General features: G+C 35.5%; 1 protein-coding gene across 2 annotated transcripts; it reads right to left on the bottom strand.

Annotated features, from left to right (window-relative positions):
* Positions 1–1,531: 1,531 nt before the first annotated feature.
* On the bottom strand, positions 1,532–18,748 carry LOC103718664 (uncharacterized). 2 transcript variants are annotated; one of them, XM_008807583.4, is made up of 13 exons: positions 18,345–18,748; positions 14,521–14,695; positions 13,096–13,179; positions 11,929–12,170; positions 11,508–11,751; positions 11,275–11,354; positions 8,669–8,753; positions 7,128–7,259; positions 6,923–7,036; positions 6,438–6,479; positions 4,231–4,315; positions 2,115–2,165; positions 1,532–2,025 (listed from the first exon to the last, which is right to left on the bottom strand). In XM_008807583.4, the coding sequence occupies exons 1-13, from the start codon at positions 18,518–18,520 to the stop codon at positions 1,928–1,930; spliced, it is 1,608 nt and encodes a 535-aa protein (XP_008805805.2). In that variant the 5' UTR covers positions 18,521–18,748; the 3' UTR covers positions 1,532–1,927. The 2 variants fall into 2 exon arrangements, with proteins under 2 accessions (XP_008805805.2, XP_088578824.1); XM_088722698.2 differs by having other exon boundaries at positions 13,096–13,174; positions 18,345–18,602.
* Between the last annotated feature and the right edge of the window lie 2,043 nt (positions 18,749–20,791).

Here is a 20,791-nt window from a genome sequence, read left to right as displayed (position 1 = left end):
AGAAATTGAGCAAGAGTCTAAAAAGGACATATCTGACAGCAAGGAATCAGCAAATGCATCCTACCAATCAATCTGTGCTGCATCTGTAAACTAGAATTTTCAGCAGTCCGCCAAACTTTATTTTCCTAAAGAAACAATCTCGCTGAGGAAGATTATTTTTCAATATCATTATATAATTTCAAATTTTTTTACTCAAAGCACAAACGATATTATTAGTAGTATCTTAATCTCAACCCCATATCAAGCCACATATCAAATATATATGATTTCAAAAAATTTAAATTTTGAATTTCGAATATCAAATTTTAAATTTCAAATAGTATAAATTTAGAATTAATTCTAGGATCCATTTATTATTTCTTTGTATCATCCTAATTGTAAACTCTTATACATTCTCAATTATAAATATAAATATACATGATAATTGCCTCCTCATGAGAAAGGTAGAAAAAAGTTTCCACAGTATTTTTTTTTCAACTTATTCTTATTTTCTTTCGGATATCAAAACCATTTCTATATACTTTATACACACTTTTATAATGAGAACATGAATACATTTACCCAAAAAAAGAGAGCATATGAACGTTATAATTTTATTCCCCTCGCACTTCCTCTAAGTTGGATTGATAGAGGACCAGCATTGGAAAGAAAACTTCAACAATGTATTATAATGCTTGGACGCATATTGCTTTTGATATGCTCCTTCCCTTAATGACCCCGATTCAACCAACTTGTTGCTTATATTTGCATATCTTAAGAATTCACATAATGAAGTGCAATGTTTCAATATATTGCAGTTGTCACGTCAAGCCTGAAATGAAAGACTGAAATAAATTGGCATCACAACATAAAACTTCTAATAAACATAACATGCTATGCTGACGCCATGAAATGTGTTCCATGTTGGTGGATATCATATTTCCAAGCTATTTTGGATTATGTATAAAACTTGTAAACAAAATATTTACTCTATATGCAATCTGTTACACCTTGACACCACTAGGGCATTAGGCCATCTAGCTTTAATGCATTTGAATTCCCACACCAAACTGCTTAGCTTCCAATGCAGGTATCAAAATAAACGATATAATCAATTTAAGTGGTCCAGTTAATTTGATATTTTCATTAAGATTTAACAAACCATACTAGATCGACGACCAGCATAGATCTCCCCAATAAACCAGAACAAATCTCCATGCATGGAATCCAAGCATTCAATTCATCATCACAAATCAGGGGATCTATAATTTAACCGCATTGAGATTCTGCATTACATGCCCCAGACATCTAGCCTCGACAAAATACAAATGCATCACCATTTTGATTGCCTCAATTGTATAATCTCATATTGAGCTCAATCCTTTAATGATCCTACTTATGGGTCTCCTAAAAAAATTATTTCATCATCCAACAAAATAACTAAAAAAGGGCTACCCAGTGCAGGTCAGGTGTAACCAAACAAGACACATCAAACAATCTATAGCAATCTAAACAAAGTAAATGCAAATCAAATAATCTAAACAATCTGTGATTGAAAGCAAGAGGACATTAAATAAAACTACCTGGGTTTCAAATACACACCAAACAACATTGACATAACCGCAGCTTGCTTAGAGTACTTATTATCATAAGAACTAGACAAGAAACTGCCGCAAGAGAGGGCATGTTTTGCTCTTGCCAACCTGGGCAGCCAGCACACAATACCCCGCCATTTCTGCCACCAAAACACATTTCAACGAGCACAGCGCAATACACTGGGCTTTTCTAAACATCCTTAACAAACTACTGTACAACTAAAAGCTGGTTTGGTTCTACAAAATGCTTGCTAGACAGCTGATGGAGACAACCGAATAGGGCAGACCTGACTAAAAACAAGCAGGTCACTTCCACAGACATCACATAGGGCACATGAGTTCCAATAAACTATTTAATCAGTATAAGGGGACATTGCATCGCCTGACGAGACCATGGGTATGTCAGTATCCCCTCCAGTTGATTTCCTTGCAGAGTTCATGGCTGAATCGGCTGGCAATAGAAAGAAAGCGAGGAGTGTAAACAAGAGACTTGAAAGAATCATGAAAGATGTAATCACGATAACCGTGAGGCACTTTTACCATAAATGGAATCAATTGACAGCTGCTTTGCTGATGCACTTCTTTTCATATCTGCAGGATTAAGTTGTAAAAGAATGAGTACAAGGATTCTCATGTAATTTAATGAAAATAGAAGAGTAAACTTGCAAAACCCTTATTTGTATATGGATTTTTTTTATTAAAAAAAAGCAGATGATTAGAACCCAACGAAATAATCATTATTCTATTGTTACTCTAAGAGAAGTAATTCAAACAACATGCATAATACCTTTGTGCTCAGCTACAACAGATTGTGAAGTTGTGATGGTAAGAATTTCTTGAGCTTAAGATTGTAAAGGTTCTCTTTTATGTTCATTTATACCCTCATTTATGTCGCTAACAAATACATGATATTCTCATATGGCAAGAACAGCAAATGCATCAATGGCGAAAAAGTAAAAACAAGAGATGAATAACTCAATGACCATCAATAAAAATTGTGATACTGGCAATAAAAACCAACAATGCCAAGCAAGTCATTATCAAGTATCAACAACAGCCACAACTTAGATTTTTGTTTTTATAAGCACGATGTACTGCATCAGCTTGATTTTGTCCAAACCCAAAAAATTTGGCGAAAAAAAGGTCACTTTCAGAGGGCTGGAACTAAAAATATTTAATTTTATTCCTCATTTTGGTTAGGATTTTTAAATATACTGGTAGAATCACAACATGAAGATGCAACACAACTACTATAATTTTTTCCAATAAATGATGATGTGGACAGAGAGAGAAGGTGCTAACACTTCTGTAAATTAAATATAGGATCATCAAATATACTGGTAGAATCACCAGATGATGATTCAACATGAACATGGAGAGGATTTGTTCTGATACATGATGATGTGAACAAAGAAAGAGAAGGCACTAAAACTTTGCTACATTAGATCTTTTTCTAATTAGAGAAATTTCAAATATAAGGAAAGACATAATGAAGCACCTTATTTTAACACAGCCACTAAATCTGACCTTGTCATCAATCAAGAACTTAATGAAGTCAAACCATCATGATAAACAGAGACACATAAGTTGAACTAACAGTCGAAATGTTACTAAGTTTGCAATTATACCATAAGTGTATCCTTTAATACTCAAAAAGATCTCTACAATAAGGCATAGTGAACGCTCTTTAGCAAGTGGACTCGAGTGAAAAAATGTCTACCTGTGGCTACTGCATCTTTGTTTGCAGAAAGTTATTCCTGCTTAAGTTATTTATAAGATATGAATCCTCCAATTTGAAGACCTCTTAAGCCATTGTGTGATAATCATGCCACAACACGTATTTCCCACTTACATAATTCTTGTGAGAGGACCAAACCATAAAGAGATTGGTGGCCATATTATCAGAAAGAAGGTTGAAAGTAAAGAAGAACTTGGAGCATATATTCCATCAAGAGATGTAGTCACCGGATATGTCTATCAAACCTTTGGTAGGGAGTGGAGTTACCACACTTATGCTCCAAATGAGGGGTTGCTGAGATTTAATATTTTTCCACATGAATAATTAGCCATGTTCTCTTGTTACTTGGTGTGAGCGTCACATGTATATTGTGGGTTTTAACCATGCATTCTGAATCCTATTGAATTGATCCTTGAGGAATATTCTTTCCAACCAAATTATTACCAGAGGCAATGAGCTCACTCACCCACCCTAGTAAGAGATGACATAAATGCTTATAAAAAGAATACTAAAAGCAACCTGGGTAGAAAAGCTCCGCCTTGTTTCTTATCCATCTCTTCTCTCTACCTCTCTCCTTAATGAAAGTTCCTTGCATTATAGTTTTGGCATCTATTCATCTCATTTTTAATTCATCTTTTCTTTTCCACCTTCTAGTCCTTTTAAACAAGAAGGGTATCTCAGATCTCTGCACAACCGTGTGCGAATGTAGGCAATAATTTTAGCCTTTAAGGCTGTTTCCATAATGAATGACTTTCACTCATTGAAGATGATATGGTGATAAGCATGCCAAACAACTGACTGCATGCGTTCCTAGTAAAGGGGTTGAAGCCACAAAGTAGCACAAATACAAGATTCTATAGAGTATAGGAGTTTCCAAAAATATAAGAAATTTAAAATGTAAAGAAAGATTGGCCATACCAAAAGAATGATGAAAGCCTTTCACAGCCTCAAAGTTCTTGTAAGTATATCCAACAAAGCTCAAGTCTTTAGAATTTAGCAACATCTGTTGATGAAATGTTTCACATCAATGAGTCAGCTGCCTCCAGATGTTAAACAAAGAATATTGAGGCCATCAGGGAGGGAAATACAAAGATATTTAAATGAAAGTTGAACAATGAACAACATAGCATGTATATACAAAAGATGTTTGCAGAAATCTAAAAAGAACAACAGAAAAATTAACTTTTAAACCGTAACCTGATTTTTATAGCTCTTAGGTGCAAAAAACAACACAAATGTGACCAACATCACAGACTTGACAGCAAGGTACGCCGTTTCAATAAAGACCCCATATCGATGCCATGCTATTACTATGTCGGTATGGTACGGTATAGGGCCGGTTCGGCATACCAAGTATCGATACGCTCCCCTACCGTGTATCAGTGCCGAATTAGGCGGTACAAGGGTATGGGGCCCCATCATATATCGATACCAAACCGGTACGATACGCCTCGTACCACCCGATTCGGTACAGTGCACGTACCATGCTTGGCAGTGTAGCAGAAGCAATGTGACCTTTAATCAGCCAAAGCATAAATCTCAAATTCAAGGACATTAGTAGAATCATTAATATTATCCCTATATATGCCAAATGAAGAATGAGGCATGTAACACGTTGACAAAGTTCCACAAGCAATGCTTGCATTTGAGAGCTTATTGATGTAGCTTCTCAATCCACCAAGTGGGGTGCATGATATCATATTGGATTCTCTCACTGGATAGTCAACATATGAATTTTTATAATATCATAGATAAAACCAAGAAAAGAAGAAATAACTATGTCAATAAACAACAATATTAGTACCTTAAAATACGATACTTGCAATCAAAATAACAACTAAAACTGCAAACTTTTTTCCTTCTAAAAGTATTGTTAAATCTAATTTAACCAATAAAAACTTTTATTTCATTTAAGATAATCAGATACCATCATCTAATCATTTCAAAAACTAGAGAACTATTTTTTGTGAAATTAAGCTGAGCAAACTTGATAACTATAATCTCTTCCGAAAAATGTCTTTTTCTGTAGGAAAAACTCAACGTTCAAACTACCTTGTAACCTGCAAAAGAAACTTATTTAAAAAAAAATAAAGAGACATACCTCTCGGATTTAAAACTGAGGTCAAATGACTTAGATATTATCCTTTAAACTCACTTTGAAGATTGTATAGTGGAAAGATAAACTGTCTCAAACTGATGTTACTCAAAAAGTGGACTCGAGCCCATTTTCTCTCCGTAAACCCACTTGACATAGTCAGGTAGGTTCTTTTGATTAGTGTCATGCATATCGTCGTGTAGTGGTGCTAGATGGCTTGACATTGGTCAATATGTGACACAAGCATCATTCTTGATCAAAAAGACAAACCCAACACAATAATGTCAGAGCAGATATAATTTTGTACAGGTCTTAACATGTCAAAAGCTTAACGGTCATATGCATAGAACACCATCAAGTTTGATTTAGCAAATCATACTATTAGATATCATCTATATCTAATATAACTTGCTCAGCTGGTAATCGAATATAATCTGGAACAGCACAAAGAAATTAGCTCATGGCATTTGTAAACCATTGTTGCAATATATGATAGATGAATTTTTTCCCTATATATAATCACTTGGACCAAATATGGGATATTTATATTAAAAAATATAAAAAAGGTTATTCAAGGGGTAAGACACGTTCTCAGCAATGGACATGTAAGAGGTTGGCATTTCTCTAGTCCAGCATACCAGGACATCAAGATCAAACTTCAGTAATTTATAGTTTTATACTCAAAGTCAACCATTTGCATGCATTGTGATCATAACCAGCCACCCGAATGCATTCACGACCACTGACAAAATGGTTAAAATAAATTCAACAAAATGGCATACTTCAAAGCACCAGAATTCATGGTCCTTATCATCATCATGATCCTTTCTTAATCCTTATTACCTAGTTCAAAAAAAAACTGTGGGTTTCCGTGAAGCTTTATGAAAGAGCAAATGAGTAAACCAGATATCTGATAAGCATATACACACCTAAGATCTCAGATGACTGATTTTATTGAACATTAAAATTTGTAAGCTTTTTGCCAAGAAAAAGTAGACATAGACAAATTTAATTTCACAGAAGCTTCTACCTTTCTTGATCCAGAACCAGTTCTTGCTGGAGGTGGTTCCAACTGTTCACAAAGAAGATAACAGAGTGAGAAGCTAAATTTATGAAGTCACTAACACTACAACTACCAACAGGTTGAATTAAAAATTAAAGTTTACGGGGGAAAGCAATGACTATTGTTACCAAAAGTTGAATTATTTTTAAGAAATTCTAAGTGACCACTTTTAAAGGTAATTTCTATTAGATGTAGGACTAGAGGGAAAAGAACCAAGTTAAGATATAAAAAATGCCTCATATCATATAATGCATTTTGGACAGAAAACTATTGCAAAGCATATAAGGAGAGTCCAATCAACATGAAATCCCTTTGAGAGATGCCATAAATATCAGACTCAGGTGACTTTTCACTCAAGACATCAGCAAAGCAAAATGGCATAGGAAATGGACCAAAAATCACCTAGTAACAAAAATTTAGCTAAGCATAAATAACAACTCCAAGCATCATACTTCATCAAACTTCAGGAAGTTCTGGGTATCCAGTTCTCCATTTACTTCAGGCTTAAATGCTGCCTCCATTTCATAAAGTTTATCCCAAACAATATCTTTGAACCAAGCATGGGCCTGCGAGAAGATAGATAGGGTTATTTTAGATAAAAACGGCTATCAGACAACTATCAAAAATTTTAGTACAACTATATATTCAACACAACACCTTTATTTGGTCTGCACCTCCGCTGCCAAGTCTGTGCTCAACATCACATAACAATCTGCAGATAAGATCCTTTGCCTCAGGCGACAGCCTTGCCTCTTCAGGAAATTTCAAATTTTGCCTCCAGTGCACAATCTAATTATCATTGTTAAAGAATGTAAGATAGGATAGTAGGAGGTCTCCTTTCTGTTTAAACAGATAATATCATATGGTATCTGTAGGAGGCATTATCTTTGAATAGACAATTTTAACACACTATCCATGCTAGATGAGAACCAGAACCCTTGTCATAACTCATAATATTACATAAATGCAATATTACAGCATAAATGACCAACATTTAGAAAGATTTAATTAAAATCATTAGATTAAAATTCTTATTGTATTGGTACACAAGGAATACAAATTTCAGGGACACTCATAATGCTTGAATATAACCAACTCCAGGACAAGACCAAGCTGCATACTATACAAGAGAAGCAAAGATAAGGAAGAGCACATGTACGCAACCATGTTTGCTGTCTAATATCATCAATAAAAAAGCCCTTGACAATTTAGCCAACTTCCCTCTAGTCAAACTATAGTCAAGAACAAGGTATCAGTCACTTTCATGCAACTAGTAGCATTTAGGATCTCTCAACTTCTCCATTTATCAACCCATGATGAAAACCTTGGATTGGTGGGGCATTTAAAGTTCCTTGAAGCAAGGCCTCCAGGAAATATAACTAAAATGGACCGCGCATATCATTTAAAATAGACCTTCAAAAGGAATGAATGAAACGACTAGATATCGATTTTTTAGCATTTGATATTTCTTTTAATAAATGAAGCTGCAGAGGAATTTTAGGTGTTTGCAGGATTAAGCAAAGTGCCAGAATATAGCCAATGCTGCTCATCATTTTATTGTTTCGTAAAAGCTTCAAATATCATAAGCAAAAATTGGGTATCTACCTCATGTCTTTTGCTCCAAGAACCTAGTATTGGATTGTTATAGAAATAATAACATTTCCTATTCAGGTAACTTTTGTGAATTATGTAACATAGGGTTATAAATGAATATATTACAAAAGTGACAAGTTGCATTGATAAAGCATTAAATGATGGAGAATAAACTATAATTGCACAGGCATGTTGGAAGATGACTGAAGAAGGCCTTTTAAACAGCATAGTAGTTTGTGTATGTTAGAGAACATAGAATGGGGCATGACAAAAAATAAATCTGGAAGGAACTTGTGAGAAGGGGTTTGAACAAAACTTCTTTAATAAAAAAAATGGCCTTTAGAAAATTATAAAATTAGAGCTAAATAAGCTGGATGTGCTTGATATGTACAAGGAGCCTCAGATGCTAATCCAAATACGTAATAAACTGTATAGCTGAATGATCTTTAACATTTGAAATTTTCTGATAGCCTAATCATGATATTTCCCATCCAAAGGTATTAAAAATTTCTCTAGAGTAAAATTTCCAATCCAAAAATCTCAAAGTTTCCACCAAGAATGGAGAATTATAGACACGTAAAACAGTGAAATTTGATAATGATAACCTTTCGACAAGTAGTTATTGGGTCATCGGAGTAGAATGGTGGATAGCCAACAAGCATCTCATACATTATAGCACCTAATGACCACCTGCAATGAGCCAACATAAGAATGCATGAGAAATAAAATATCGTGTCACCGAATGGTGCATTAGCTCATGCCAAAGTTACTATAGGAAGCTGCAGATAAAATAATTGTTTACAGAAAAAGAAAATAATAATAAAACAACAATGGCTAGAAAAACAAAAACAATTAAAAAACAATTCTAAAAATTAAGCCTATAATATACTCTAGAATGCTCATATGCGGATTGGATTTCTTCAGCAAAGGCAAAGTTCTGCATATGGTGTAGCATTTTTATTAAGGAATCACAATATCACACCTTTTAATATGATATGGATGGTGCATGTGCTGTCGGGCATGCATGAATAATAGGTTCACAAAGGAATCTAATTAATGGGCTGCAATATTGATTTTGATTTCTTTTGGAGTTATTGTGCCTGTGGATTTGAGATTCGAGAGATACAAAGAGAGCACATTTGGTAAGTTGATAATATTGGAGCAAGGACCATTGGATTTGAGGATCAAGAACAAACAATGAAGAGGGTGTGTTCTTTGGAAACAAAGAGGTTGCATGGGCATCTGAAGTTGTTAAGAACATTGAGTTTTAGTTTATATTGAGCTTGAAACTTCAAAGTGAGGAAATTAGAAACTGTTCCTTATGTAATTCCTAGTTTAATATTTGATTGTTGCTGCAAGGAAACATAGAGCTAGCATAAAGGCTTAATGTTAAGTGTGAAGGTAACAGTGCCTGGTATCCACTAGATGCTAAAAAATTTCATATTGGGAATGTCAAGCAAAAGATAAGTCATCACATGACTTGATAGTTTTGAGGTTCATAGGGAAGGTTCAAACACCAAGTTTAGAAATGGGAAAGAACAGGTTACACCATAATTTACTATCCTTGGAGGTAGTAAAGCAACTGGGATAAGAATTTCAAATACTTAGTTTGAACTGATATTTGAGGAAAGATACTTAAGTACTATCTAGCTAATGGAATCTTCTGGACAAGAAGCATGCTGCATAATGTGGAAGATGCATCTATTAATTTACCCACCCTGCACTGTCTTTGTAAGAGCTATTTAGGAACTGATTTTCGGGTCGCACATCTTAATGTGCTTTTGCCAAAAGATGCCTATGCCTTTTTAAGTGACAACATGGAATACAAATCAAGTAGTAGTACTGCATGCTAATTCAGGAGAAACCTCGAAAGAGATTGAAAGAAGTATCTTCATGGAGATCTCCAGAATGAAAGATGTTGGGGTTTCATTATGTTTATCAGAAAGGTTTTACTTTAAGTAGGTTCCATTACTGGGCATGGGAGAGGGGGAGTATGGACATCCATTTTTAAGTTTAAATTATTGTTCCTCATCCTCTTATTAAGAAGGTGATTTCTCTTCTATACCTTTTATATCTATTTTTACAACATAATATCCTCATTAAATCTCATAAAGAAAATGATAAATAAAAAATATCTGCAACAAAAATAAAATTACTGTCCCCAAGACTTATCACAACTCCAGTTGTCCTTTGTACAAAGCAAGATACGTCGTACCGGCCCGAATCAGGCGGTACGGAACATATCATACCGTACCAGTTCAGTACCGCTATAGGCGGCGTACCGAATATCGGTACGCCAAAAAAAAAATTCGAACCGTACCATACCATACCAATACTGTGCTAGTATGGCACCGGTACGGGGTCTGACCAAGACAGCGAACCTTAGTACAAAGTATTTTGTTAATTTTATGGGCAAAATTTTGGAAAACGTTATAGGGAATATCCAATTCCAGTATGCTTAGGTGCACTATAGCATGAAACTTAGTCATAGAAATAATGATGCCCGGAAGAACTGCCTAGAATATATTAAAGCACAAGGCAAGAACTTAAATAGACATCCCAACTTTATAACCTGGTGAATTATCATAGAGAACATGTGCCTACTACACGCAACCATCTATGAGCTTGGGCAAGTTTGGCTTTCTTGCAAACATAAAGCAATAAATCTTTGACACTATTCATTACATGAATAAAGCAAGAACAGTCGAAGATCTTTGTATAGAAGACCAATTTTTTTTCTATAAGCATGATATACAGCATTTTTGATTCATTTGCTAGGAAATGAGATAAGCACCAAGCCATTGCGTAAACTGTGGAAGCCTAAAAGCATAGTTATCGAAAGTTTTGATATCTTTGCTCTTAGTTACTAGAAAATCAAAATTATCTTTAAACATTTTAACCTAAAAAGCATAAATCAACATTTAAGAACTTTACTATCTGAACAAGATTCGAGCAAAGACTACCATGAAATTCAAAAGTTAAACCAATATTGGGCATTGAGAACATGATGCACCTAAGATGAAGCAGTTTTTAATGGATGGTTGTGATTCCATCTGTTTCAATATTTCCCTTTTAAAGTTTTACATAATTTGATAAATATACTCCCACTTTTGGTTGGTGTCATTGTTTCTCTCTAAAAGAACAAGAAGGATGTAAAGCAAGATAGGGATTGCTACTCATGAAGGTTATAATGTAGAGAGAAGTTACATACCAATCACATTCCATTCCATATCCTTTTTTCAGTAATACTTCTGGAGCAATATAGTCTGGTGTTCCAACTGTGGAAAATGCCTGAAGATGCAATTCAACAGCCTCTTGCCTTAGATTTATACCTCAGTAAGGAAAAAGATAGTTAAACGGAAGATATAAAGGCAGCAGATCAGGAAAAATGTGCTGTGTAATATTACACTAATGCAGGAGGTAAAAGTTATGTAAATAATATACCAGTTTCCTTCTGTTCATCTGCCAATGCTGAAGTTGTTCATGGGAGCTTTTCCACCTGCTACCTGTATTTGTATCTGAAAAGCTCCCATCAATGTCCATTGACTCCTTAAGATTTTCATCATCCATTGGTTCATCCTCATTCAAAGTTGATAGTGTTGAGCAGTCAATTGGCTTGCACAAGCCAAAGTCTGACAACTTCATGTAACCATTTTTATCCAAGAGAAGATTGTCCGGCTTGATATCTCTGCGTATAGAGAAGGATAACGGAGGATTGAATTGATAATTAATACTTAATTCAAAATATTTATACCATAGACCTACAAAATGGGGAATTGATAGTTAATACTTAATCGAAATATTTATACCATAGATCTACAAAATGATACAGTTTATTAAGGTACTATAGTATGATACTACTGACCTGTGAATATAGTTATGTTTATGAATGGATTCTATGGCCAACACACTCTGCGCGATGTAAAATCTAGCCACATTTTCAGTTAAGGTATCTTCTCTGATGAGCAGGGTCATCATATCCCCTCCCGGAAGATATTCCATAATTAGGTAGAGGTATTCAGCATCTTGAAATGAATAGTAGAGCTTAACGATGCAATGGCTCGCAACCTCAGCAAGCAGGTTCCTTTCAGCTCTAACATGCTCCACCTAAGAGACAAATATGCAAAATGTGACTACAATACAAAGACTAATTAATCAAAGTACCAAAAAAAGTGAATGCGAACACAAATTGTATCAACTAGAGTTTTTAATTAGCAAACACAATACTACAAGAAATAAAATGTTCTAGCCTAAAATATCATAGAGAAGCTTGTAATGATACCACTTGAAATCGAATGGTATGAGTCAGTTAATTCATATCCATGAATTGATTTATCCAAAAACATAGCATTAGAACGTCTGCTCAACAAATAGGGCCTGTTTGGACTGCAAACTAATGTATCCATGTAATATATCCCATGCAAATGGTAAGCTGAAAAGTTCAAAAATTGGATATGTTGTTGGAGAGCATAGATCCCACAATGCTACAAATTATTTGGATACCAACGAACATTATTTTTAGATAGATTGAAATATTCCAAAAAAAATAAGAATTGGGAGGAGAAAAGGACAGTGACAATTCCTCACACTTTTCCCTTCATTTCCTTTCTCCACCTAAGGGGTCCCAACCACATGGGATATATCTGATAGATACAGGAATCAGCTCACCCAAGTAACCTTAATTAGCGATAAGGGATCACAAAGTGCAAAAGGAGCTTTTAAAAACTGTAAGGAAATCTAAAAACAGGGCATAAGGAAAGATCATTCTTCCATTATGTATCATCAGAAAGAGTAAAGACAAGATTTATGGAGCATACCTTAAAACTTTCATTTAGAATACAGCCAAGTTAAGAACTGTTTAGTGGTAAGTACAATAACAATGTATCAGAAGTTAGACCTAGAAGACATTCATGAAGGCAATGATAAGCTTCCTTGAAATATTCACATCTCACAAATTGGTGGAAGGTAAATAAACAGGTGAGAAGATGAAAGGTCTAAACTTCAATGACAAAATTTAAATGGCTAATCTTACCTGACCCCTACTGACCATTTCAGACTTCTTCAGCTTTTTCATTGCATAAATATTGCCAGAGGACTTCTCCCGGCACAGTCTGACCTATATTTGTAATATGACAATTTGTAAGAATCTGGCAAATAGTTTAACATTACAAACTTGCACGCTTAAATAAAAAGTTCAATGTGCAACTACACTAAAGCATCTCACAATGGTGCTCAAACTTAACAAATCAAAGCCACATCCTGTTTCAACAAATCATGACATCATAAGCTCTAGTGCATTTCAGCAAATAATAATTCTTCTGACACACTCTGTTATCATATTATTATGAAATTTATGAAATGATGATACTGTGGCATATTCATGAGTATTGACAACCACAGACACCACTTGTTCCTGTAAGTTCCATCATTCATCTTAAAGTTAACGAAAACACATATCAGAGTGAACCATGTCTGGAATCAGAATCACCGTAGTCAACCCTCATATCAGCATACAACTGAAAGTGCTCCAGGTTCTTTCTTAAAAACGAGACAGTAGTTGCAGGGCACCTCCAACTTGATATTATTTTAAATACTAATAATCTCTAAAAAAAATACTATTACAATTTGAAATAGAAATTTTTAATAATAAAATACGCCTACCTGTAGTATTTCAATGTTATAAGTGACAAGATCTCATATGCCATTATCGCCACTAATAACTTATGATATAAACTGCAACAAAATAATTCAAATATTTAGTTTCTTTAATTTTTTAAGCCAAATATTGGTATGCTATGCCTTGGCCATTATATGGCCATTATATAGCCAATAACAACATTATGGAAACCACAATTTCCAGTGAGAGAATAGCTGCAATAAGAGCCTTCCATGTGTTAGGATTTCCATCATAAGTATCTCCAGTAATAACGATCTCAAAATCAGAAACTTGAAGCGATGTAAAGTGGAGACAGGTAGTGCCAGGTTATGGGGATTGCCTGCTCATTAACTCATAGTCCACTTTCCATCTAGCTAACAAAATAAGTATGTTTAATAAAACATTAGGTTTGATAATTGAATTTCAAAATGTGATCTACAAATAACAGCAGAGATATGGCTAAAGCAGTTATAGTTCATAACAATCTAGCCACTAGATGAGAGGCCTAATTCCTTGTGGATGAGAGTTTTCTCAACATTTGCATTCTCTTACATCAATAGAAGCTCCTGTATGCAAGATCAGCATAGAAAATTCCTATGATACTAAAATTTCGAAAAAGCCACAAAGAAGTAGCAGCAAGTCAATAACATAGTAGCAATCAAAGATCACCTGCTCTGCCAGAAAATACTACTAGCTGCAGTAAAAAATGATAAAAGTTTTGAAGATCCAAGAACCAAAAAAAGAAATTTTAATGAAACAAGAGCTGCCACTGCTACATATATAAAGCATGATACTCCAGACCTCTCCAAAAGCTCCTCTCCCAATAATGGTGAGTAGCTCAAAATCATCCACACAGATTTTATGCCTTTTAAGTCGCATGAACTCCGTCTCCTTCCGCTCTAGATCTTTTAATAAATTGATTTGCTCCTCCTTTGAAACTTGTGAAGAGGCTAACTGTCTCTCTAAAAACCAACGCCTGGAAAAAAAATAGAAACGAAAATAAAATAAAAGTTGTCAGCCACATTGCCTCGGGAGGGGGAAAGGGGACTAGGCAGGGATCATAGTTCAAATGAGCATTCATTCAATGGGGAACACATGTGCACATTCATGTAGTATAAACAAGGATCTAAGTTCACATGAGCATATCTTCAAATGTATAGGGAACAAAAACCACATGCAAACATGTGCCTGTTCTCACACGCATAGCATATACATATGCATATATCTACTTGAGGTATGTATGCATGTGCATACATATGTATGTATGTGTATATGTAATGTATGTATATTGTATATGTATATAAATATATATGTATGTATATGTACATGTCCATACGTACATATACATATAGATATAGATAGATAGATATATACATACATATATATGTATATGTATATATGTATACATGTGTGTGTGTGTGTTAATGCATACAATGTATATAACCCATATAACATATATGTATATATAATATGTATAGCTAGCTAGACTTGGCTACACTCGAGTGGATCCTTACTCAGATCTAGTCACGTCTATAACGGACAATGGAGATCCCATATTGGTGATCCGAGCTGTTGGATGTGATCTACCACCTCTAAACTGCTTACACACCAAAAATTATTTCATTTGGAGACCCCTAGCCAATGCATCAAGTGATCAGAAAAACATATATAAAATTTTGATCACTTGATGCATAGACCAGAGGTCTCCAAATCAAATGATTTTTTGTATGACAGCAGTTTAGAGGTGGTAGATCACATCCAACGCTCGGATCATCGATGTAGGACCTTCATTGTCTGATATTAGACCTAACCAGATCTAAGTGAAGATCCACTCAAGTGTAGCCAAGCCTAGCTCTCTCTCTCTCTACACACACACACACACACACATATATATATTATTTTCGTTTATATATATAGATGAAAATGTAAAGACGCCAAAGGACAAAGGAGAGAGATTTCTACTGCAAGACCATCAATACTTTTAAGCCCATATACTATCAAGATAAGCTACATGGTGGACCAGTTAATTATGAATCCACAAAACTTGTCAAACCATAAACAATCTAAGATGTCAAAAAGCAAAATTTAAAACATTTTGGAGATTTCTTGCCTTTGATCAAGTGACCCCAAACAAAAAAAGGGAACCAAGAACAAATTTTCAGTGGGTTTTGACATGGACATAACAGGATTTTTGAAATTTCAGAGGAAAAAGAACACAAACTAGAAGAAGATAAAGAGAAGCATCATTCCTCTTTCTATGCAAACATCAAAAAGTAATTCAAGAGAGAACATAATTTAAACCACTTTTTTGAAATTCATGCTATTTCTTCCTCTATTCCTAACTGAAGATCAATTACTACTAAAATCTCCTCAGAAGCATAACGGGATATTCCAGTTCTTTCTAAATTAACACTGATATACCTTACAAGAATATTTCCGTAACACCCATATCCATCCAAAAATAGACAAGTCAGCATGCAACACTAAATCTTAATTGTCTTGGGATATCAGACTTTTGGAGATCCACAGCAATAAACTTTAAATAGCTTTAGTAAAAATAGGAAGGTAATAAACCTTCAAAGAACACTAAAATTAAAAAATAAATGAAGGCCATGAGAAAGACCTTAATGAAAGAAAATTTGTTTTCTTTGTATTAAAACTAGAATCTTGCATGTGCGTTACATGGGGTACTCAGCAGAGGGCACGTGCTTTGTTTGAAAGACTCCAAACTTTTAAAAGGATGGGCAAAGGCCTTCAGACAGTGTTCAGACTGCGGAATCCACGGTGCATCTACCCAAAAGCACCTGGGCTTCCTGCTGCTTATGTGGAAAAATCAAGAAAAAAGGACAGAAAAGAAAAAAGGAAAGGCTTCAGAGTCCAACATGCTGCATGCTGGACTCAGGGCCTTTGCCATTGTATATAAAGATGCATTAGCTTTTAAAAATAATTCAATCTTTATTGATAGAGCATATCTTTTAAGTGTGAATCCTCGAATCCTGATTACCTCCTCTTCACAAGTCAAGCTCTCCGGCATACTTTCCAACTTCATCACTTGAGCACAGCATGTCTGCCTCAAGTAATTTTTGTGACAAAATCTCCTAATTCAAATCACAAAATCTCTCATTTTCAAATGGTTAACCATCTCATGAATTACTCCTGTTGCTCCCTTCTCTCAAATAAATATCTACTTATAAACGAACATTATTTCATGCCAATCCCTGCTTTGTTCTTTCTTTTCTAGATTTTATAGAGAACTTCCATAATTTTTGAACTGTCTCAAGTTATAAAAATTTCTCTCTTATACATAAATAGTAGCAAGTGCACAACCATCTCTGACACCAAGTATATGCTCCTCCTGCTAACATTATGCACCATTTAAGACAAATGCTGTAATAAAATGAAGGGAATGGAAATGGATGAGAGGGGATAAAGAAAGACCTGATGCAGATTAAAGGTGACATCCTTGAATGCCAAAGATTTTTTTTTTTTTTTGCCCCATCAAATAGCACATTAGCCATAAACTAGCTGGTCCAAATAACCCACTAAAGACAATCTTGCCCCTTTTTGGATGGATTTGCTAAAATGGTATCTTCCAGGATAAAAGAGATGAGCTAAATGCAGAATCATGTGATAGCATAGCTTCGGTCATGTCATGCATCAGGGTATGAAACATAACATCTGGCAGATTGAATTTCCTCTGTCCTCCTATTTATGAAGCATAACATCTGGCAGATTGAATTTCTTCTGTCCTTCTATTACATGCAAGGATTAGGTGTGTCATGCAGCGGCTATCACCCAACCATGCTCCAAAATCTACATCGTCACATCTAAATTGCTAATGCGCAAGAAAAATTAATCAATCAAATATTTAACCACCTAATCCCTCGGCTTTATCAAACCCTGGCTTTCAAGGCGCTGCACCAAACGTCAAGGCAGCATTAAGAAACCCAAATAAAGGTTCTTTCCAACTCGACAACCAAGGCATCAAACTATTAAAGAACAATCAATGATTCTTGTCCGGTGTCATCGGCGTGCATCATTATAGGGCGCTAAACTTCTGGCACTGTAGTTTCTTACTGCCCTTTCGTATCACATATAAGGATTAAGTTTAACAAAGCTCAGTTGGCGGCAACAGCGTGTCCAAATGTCTAATGCAGAACTCCAAATCTCTAATCCACGAGTGAAGCCAATCCGTCAAATGTTCAATCTCCTAATTCTTTAGTTACATGAAACCCTAGCCTTTGATACCGAGTACGGTACCAAGCATCAGGGTAACAAGACAGTAAAATCATAAATGACAATCAAGATCTCCAAATTAAGGATCTTTGCATCTCCATAACTGAGACATAAGGCAATTAAAGTAAGATCTCTACAATAGCTAAACGCAAGCATTTATTTAAGAAAGATCCATCAAGAACTGGATTTCGATTTGTTTTCAATCGATCAAGAAACGCATGGCGAGAAATAACATCACAGAACAGTAGTAAAATAAGCGGGGAGGAGATATCAAGGGCAAAAGATCGAGAAAAAGATCTATAGAAGCAGAGGTCAGCGATAAAAATCATCAAGAAGAGATCTTGGCATAGCAAAAAGAGGGATTCCCTCGGATGAAGCATGGAGCTGACCTTTCTTTGCGCTCCTGGATGTTCTTCATCTGGTTCCTGTAGTGGTTCTCGATGAACTGCTTAGCGGCCGCCACCCGCTCCCTGGTGAGGCTGGAACCCACCTCCTCCTCCGCCGCCGCCTCCCCCTCCCCTCCGTTCTCCCTCTCCTCGTCCCCTTCCGCCATCTCCCTCTCCATCTCCTCCCTCCCTCTCTCTCTCGCTCGCCCCCTTCTCTCTCCCCCCGCTCTCCCTCGCACCTCTCTCTCCGCCTCCTCTTCCCCGAGCTCCGTCTCTCTCTTTCTTCCCCTCCCCCCTCCCCTGTATGTATTTATGGCTTTTTACCGGTGTACAGATGTTCACACGAAATCATCGCAACGAGGCGACGAAGGGAACCCCCAAGCTCTCTCCCTCCCCGTTCTCCCCGTTCGCTACGGTGTACTATTTTCCCCCCTTTTTATTTATTTTTTCCTATTTGATGGATTATTTTTATTGTGATCCGACGGACTAAGTGCGAGAGGGTTCAACCGTCCAACGGCTGGGATGTTTCTATTTGCGTGATATTTGAGATGGGAGAGCGAGATTTTTTTGGTGGGTTTTTTCAGTCCCCTCCCAATTCATATGGAACGAGATGGTCTAAATTGACAGTGGCCCTCCGGGGAGGATCTGACGGCATTTTTGGCGAAGGGCCACCTACGTGGACAAGCGGTCTTGTCGAGGGGATGTGGGACCACAACTGTCATCCGTCGTCACATTGTTCACTTGCTTGGAACAGCAGATGTTTGCTCCTGCCAATGCATAACTGCCACGTGAAAAGACCTGAAACGTGCTGGATGACATGTTTTGGTAAAATCTGTTTGCTGTATCGTCTGTGGTAGCTGATTTGAAGCAGGTCAGATTTAATGCATCTGTATTAGATTAAACTATTGTTTTATGTTAATAGCTATTGATTGCTTGGCTATAAAATAATGGTTTTGGACTGCAACAAATGGGACTTGGTTTTAGTGAAATCCAGCTGTTTTAGTGAGACTCCTTAAACCGAAAAAGAGTTATCTTGTTGGCAGCGTGAGACGGGATCGCACGCTTTTCGAGGGGATGATGTGGAGGCGAACGTCGCTAACCGTTGATGGAGCTCCGAACGGCAAGGATTGTGTGGGCGGGAGATTTTGTCTCCTGGAGGAAGTCATAATTTGGGAAAAACAAAAAACAAAAAGTGTGGCAGCTATTCTTTACAGCTGGACTCACCTGGATGCTGCTTTCTCTTATTAAAAAGAATAAAAAAATATTGTTGGGCAATTATCAATGCATTAGACATGAATTTTTTTTAGAAGGCGATCGAATTATATCCTAGCTATCCATTTTCATATCCAATTCGGATTTGGATGCTTTTTTTTTTTTTTTTTTTTTTTTGGGTCCAATTGGCTACGGACACGAATCTAAATAGTCAGTTCAAAAAATTTTGAGATATATTTGATTTTTCTAAATTCAAGTAGATCCGATTCTCTATATAACAATAGTAAGAAAAGAAAAATTTTAACTTAAGTTGTATAGAGAATCAATTAAGTGGCTAAGCAAACTTTAACTAAAAGAAATCCAGATATCGAATAACTGTCACTTAAGACAATAATCCGAATACAAAAGACTTGATTCGAATAAAATTTTGCATGCTTGAAAGATTCGGACTTTTTGTTTGTCTGTTTTGTCTCTCTTTCTTTTTTGTCGTCTTCAAACAAATAGGGTCTTGAAGATTTCATTCACTTCTTAGTTTCCACTCGGCGATTGCAAACCAGCGACGACCGTGAGACGCTTTAGAGGCGCTATAGTTTCGTCTACTTCTACGACGATCAACTTTGAGCGGTATATTCTTTATGAAATTATTTGCTTTTATTATTGATAACTATTTGACAAAATTATTTTTTTATTGAATCTTTTTTTTTATAATCACGTCTTCATGGCTAGTTTTTATCATTAAATTTTGCTCAAATTTGATTAATATCTAAAAAAATATCTGATTTATATTCGTATTTAGATAAAAAATATGCATATATTCAATATCTGATTCGTATTCATATTCGTTTATAACAAATACAGATGCGTTTAATATCTGATTCGTATCCGTATCTATTTAGAACAAATATAAATATCAATTTTGATATCCATTTAATATTCGTATCCATATCCGTGTTCATCCAAAAATATGAATACAAATATGGATACATTAATATCCGATCGGTATCCAATTTAATTTCAGTTCTAATTTTTCAAGTAGTATTATTTGATCAAAGATAGAATTTAAAATATAGAAATGGTGCCTCAGGTTGAGTAAAAATTGATGCTCATAAAATTTTTGAGGATGACCATTTTTAATACCAGGACCAATTATCCATAACAAAAGAAGATGAATAAAATATTATCTATATGGTTGAAATATATCAGGTAAAATGAAAATGTACAGCTGTGATATTGTATGA

Source organism: Phoenix dactylifera, chromosome 5 (assembly GCF_051530095.1).
Source record: "Phoenix dactylifera cultivar Ajwa chromosome 5, Ajwa_hap1_PhDact_Kaust_v1.1, whole genome shotgun sequence".
NCBI classification, from domain to species: domain Eukaryota; kingdom Viridiplantae; phylum Streptophyta; class Magnoliopsida; order Arecales; family Arecaceae; genus Phoenix; species Phoenix dactylifera.
This window is presented reverse-complemented; position numbering and strand designations above follow the sequence as displayed.

Coding starts and splice junctions, on each gene's coding strand:
- LOC103718664 (XM_008807583.4), bottom strand. CDS start 18,520: ATGGAGAGGGAGATGGCGGAAGGGGACGAGGAGAGGGAGAACGGAGGG. Junction 7,037..7,127: donor GAGGTGCAGACCAAATAAAG/GTGTTGTGTTGA, acceptor ATCTTCTCGCAG/GCCCATGCTTGGTTCAAAGA. Junction 4,316..6,437: donor CTGGTTCTGGATCAAGAAAG/GTAGAAGCTTCT, acceptor TTTCATCAACAG/ATGTTGCTAAATTCTAAAGA.